The sequence below is a fragment of the Halyomorpha halys genome, unplaced genomic scaffold (genome assembly GCF_000696795.3).
Source record: "Halyomorpha halys isolate HHAL.00 unplaced genomic scaffold, Hhal_1.1 Scaffold251.1, whole genome shotgun sequence".
Taxonomy (NCBI): Eukaryota; Metazoa; Arthropoda; class Insecta; order Hemiptera; family Pentatomidae; genus Halyomorpha; species Halyomorpha halys.
The window spans coordinates 539,004-543,457 of NW_027106674.1; the positions used below are offsets into that span (position 1 = coordinate 539,004).

Genomic DNA, 4,454 nt, shown 5'->3' on the forward strand with positions numbered 1-4,454 from the left:
TAGGTTATGATTTACTTTAAAGGTTCTATCAGAGAGGTAGGAGCGGATTATAAGCAAATATGTAGAGGGTAGGAATTGACGAAGTTAATAGAGCAGACCTGGATGTCAGACTCGAGTCTCGTTTTGATCGATCAAAAGCTTGTTCAACATTGAGGAAGACTCCCATGCAGTACATTCCGCGCTCCAATGTGGAAGATATGACATCAACCACTCGATGACTCTGTTGTATGGTAGAATGGGATGTTCTAAATCCAAACTGGTGGTCAGGAATAACATGATATGAGCCAAGGATTGGATTGAGGCGTTTTAATAAGAGTTTTTCTAGGATTTTGTCCATAATGGGCAGGAGTGAAATAGGATGGTAGGAAGATGGATTAATGAGTTTAAAGAAGATAGAAGATGGATTAATGAATTTAATTTTACGAAATTAAAGACCATTCATACCCAAAAACTGAATAGGTTTCTTTTTGATACTTATGAACATTTAAATTAAAGTTCCTTTTAAATAATGAGGTTCTGAATTAGTAATGAGTCATGACTTATATTTTTCAATTAGTAAATTTTGTTTCCAAAATTAGGAATCATTAATTGAAGGTCGGCTATCCATTAAATGGCTAAATAACAACAAACAAAAAAAACAAAACAAGAAAAACTACATTGATTTAGATCCAAAAAGGAACCTAAATGCCATTTCGAGCATTGAGCTTCGAGCATCGTTTTGATAAATGCCACAATCATAGTTAATATGGTGGTAGATTGTGGAATTTAGCCCATATGTTAGGTTTAGACTAAACTTTTTGGAATAAATCAATATTATTATTGTTACCACCTAGCATATTATTGTTCCTCACTTTTCAATCATGTACCTAAGAATCAGTAAGTATCCATTTATTAACATAAACATTTTATTTTATTAAAAAAAAAGAATATCAATAATCTATAAAATAAACTTTATAATTTTATGACAATATATAAAGTTTGTATAATAAATATATCTCCTTACAACAAATGATGGTAACTCCACTCCTTTCTTAACTATTTCTTGCCATGACATTTCAATCACTCCATCCATCATCTCATGCAATGTTTGCTTTTTAAAAATGTCTTCATCTATTTCATTTTCATTTGTTCCCGTCTGTTCACTTGGTTTACAATCTTTTGACTCTAGTTCATCTGGTTTGTGGGTCCCTAATTCTTTAAGTTCTTTCCTAAGTTGTTCTCTCTCTGTCAAAGGGCGCTCATCTGAATTTTTGATCAATATTTGGTTGATCAGTTTACTGAACTGAAAATGAAATCAATTCACATTTCAGAACATTAAAAACTTATTCTGCAAATATAAATTATAAATTTACTATTGTCTGATAAACAATAAAGAGATAGAAGTTGTCGCAGCTTAATATGCTACAGTGTAAGTGAAAAAAGGGAAGGAGATTGAGGACAATGTACATAACTATGAAAGAAGGAAGAGGAAATAGAACATAAATAATATGAAAAACAGGATATATGCATTTCAAAAAGTATTTTTATTAATATATGTTTTTAGGATTATTGTTTCATTTATAATAAATTAGCAACAAAGAAAGAAATTAACTCCTCAAAAGTTGGCAATTTTATATGAATAGGATAAAAAAAAGTTTGGAAACCACCTTCGCCAGCTCTCCAAAACTTTAATGAGACATATCTGATTGAGCATAAGGAAAATAGAAGCATCTCATATTTTAAAAGAAATATAACTTTATTTTAAAAAAGGAGATCAGGATTGGTCCAAGTCAACCATCACTCGCAAAAATTACTTTGCAACATTTGATATTTCAGTTTAAAAAATAAAATAAAATGTAAGCAGCTAAAAGTTTTATCTATTCTGACTAAATATAAACAAAAACTAACTCATATGAATAAATTAATTCAACATTTGTAGTACACTCCTTTTTAGAATTTTTTTTTCAATGACCTTTCAATGTCTGACAAATGGTTTATCAACAGAGAGGGTTTATCAACAGGATACCACCCTATTCTATTCATGATGGGAGTCAAGTTTTCATTCCATGGGGCCGCCACAGAAATAAAAGTTGACTCTAGGCTGGATTCGAACTGGCGTCGTTGTAGTTCCGAGGTTGGTAGTACCTACGCTTCAACTCTCATGGCTACAAGTAGCCTGCAGAAGAACAATCATACATAAAAAGGAAACTACAGTACTTGACCAACATGACTTTGCAATGATTCAAAAGAAGAAAAGATTAATTTGAAACAGGTTTCCAAATGATTAAGTAAATAAAAGAATTTCTTCAAATCTCACTAATCATCAGATCACAATAAATAATCAGCTGTCCAATCTAAGAGAGAAGGTAAACCTGTTGCCTGATAAAGCATTAATCCTCTTTTATCTGCTAGACAAAAACTTCATAGAAAGGTGACAAATGGAAGGCTACAATGTCCTGAGAACAAATGCTGAAGGTTTCAACCACAGAGGGAAGATGTTATTTGAACAATGGAACATAACAATATTCAAAATTAAAGTTATATTATACGAAATAAATTATCCAGAACAAAAAATAAAAAACATTAATTAATTAATTTTGACATGCAAAAAAGGATATAGTCATGAAAAAAATAATTAAAAAAAAGACTATAAATATCCATTAATTAAAATTAAATAAATAATATACCTCTTCTTCAGAAGGTTCATACTCAAAAATCCATTCAGGAACTTCTCCTAAGCTCCAGGAATGTTCAATTGCAGGAGGTGAAGGAGCTTCAACTACAAATGAAGTAGAAAGTGCTAATAATAAATTAAACATTATCCTCCTTATTTTATTTAAGTTTTTATACCTCTAACTATATATTTTTTTATACTACTCATTCATTCTTACTTTGATTCTACTTTCTTTGTACCTTTTTATTTTTAGCCCTGATGAAGACCTACATAGTGGGTTGAAACGACAGCAAATAAATAGTTCAAAACAATTTTTTGTTTCTAGTTGTTTTTAGTTTGCTATTTTTTGTTTGTTTATAATAAACATTTGCATTGAAATGTATGATATACACATCAAATCAAATATTGATTTTTATTTATTTTTAATGAGAGATGATTTAGGGAAAAAAATACATTTTTTGCTATAGTCTACTGAGTTTCAATTTGATACACAGCCTTATCCCCTGATCACCTTCTTCCATTTTTTTTTTGTTTTACTTAAAAATCATGACTCATAGTTAATTATATGTTTGAATAGAATAAACTACACATTGCATAAACGTTTCAATTTTATATTGAAGATTAATTTATTGAAAAGGTTAATTCTTATTTAATGTGGGGTTTCAAATTGATATTACTTTATTTTTCTTCTAAACAAAAGGGGTTGATATTTCTAGTCAGATTATTTTTTAAGCCTAACTGGACCTAAGGTGTTTACAATAAAGATTTGCATTGAAGGTGCTTTATGCATAAACTTCAAATCAAATATTAATTTCTATTTTTTTTTTAAAGAGATGATTCAGGAGAAAAATACATTTTCTGGCTATCATGTGCAGCGTTTCAATTTGGTATACAGCCACCAGGAACCAAAATGCTACAAAATAAAAAAAAAAGGAACAATATCCATCAACCAATTGAAGAGATAATTGTGCCACAAACCAATGATAGCCAGAATGTGATTTCTTGGATCCAGTAAGATCTGAAACCAAGCTCTATTAAAAACTGGCAACCAAAATATTATTAATAATTTTTCCTAACCTAATAGCATTAAGGAAGTAAAAATGATTATAATACCAACTTAATATATTAATAAAGAAATTGAGTAACAATTAAGGAGCAAACCTCCTTTTATAATTTTATAGATTAGATGGTAGCATTTACCTAGACATATATTAGTCAAATCATCAATATTTTTATGAATTTCATTTTGTTTCTTTTTTATTAATAACAGATCTTCAGCTTTTTTCACAAATTGGTCTTCAAAAATTTCATTGTAGACACCTTCTAGATTCTCAATGATTCCCTGCAAATTTTATCAACAACTCCAACAATAGTTTATTTGGTTAAAAAGAGATATAAATCAATTATGACTTCTTACCTTTAATGTTGAAACGTGAGTATCTGCCATAAAGATCCCATTACAAGTGAATTCATTATATCTTGCAAAATCTACTTTTATAAATCTACAAAATCAAATAACATTAAATAAATAAAGTAAATAAAAAAAAAAATCAATAAAAATAAAAAATAATCCACAAGTAGTGTACGATATCAAACAAATAAAAAAATTTTAAAACTACAAGGCCTTAAGGCTAAATGTACCCTTCCTGGGACACACCAGAATTTACTTTTCTATTTACTCTTGAACGGATGGTCCGATTTCGGATCTGTAAAGTGCATTTTCTTTTTTTCTAAAATAGAAGTTACTGAAATTAGGTTAAAAAATCACCAATCCAATAATAAGGAAAATAAGATGCAAAAA

At 29.1% G+C, this 4,454-nt stretch overlaps 1 protein-coding gene across 6 annotated transcripts in view; it reads right to left on the bottom strand.

The window, feature by feature from the left end:
- The window catches only part of LOC106680233 (GRIP and coiled-coil domain-containing protein 2), a 98,754-nt gene that overhangs the window by 18,479 nt on the left and 75,821 nt on the right, over positions 1 to 4,454 (bottom strand). For all 6 annotated transcript variants that reach the window (XR_010842777.1, XR_010842778.1, XM_067045026.1 and 3 more), the window contains 4 exons: positions 4,071 to 4,155; positions 3,854 to 3,995; positions 2,667 to 2,758; positions 1,004 to 1,282 (listed from right to left, as the gene is read on the bottom strand). Coding sequence is in view for 4 of the 6 variants with exons in the window: in XM_067045026.1 (XP_066901127.1) it covers positions 1,004 to 1,282; positions 2,667 to 2,758; positions 3,854 to 3,995; positions 4,071 to 4,155 (598 nt within the window). In the remaining 2 variants the exon portion in view is untranslated. The remainder of the gene's footprint in view (positions 1 to 1,003; positions 1,283 to 2,666; positions 2,759 to 3,853; positions 3,996 to 4,070; positions 4,156 to 4,454) is intronic.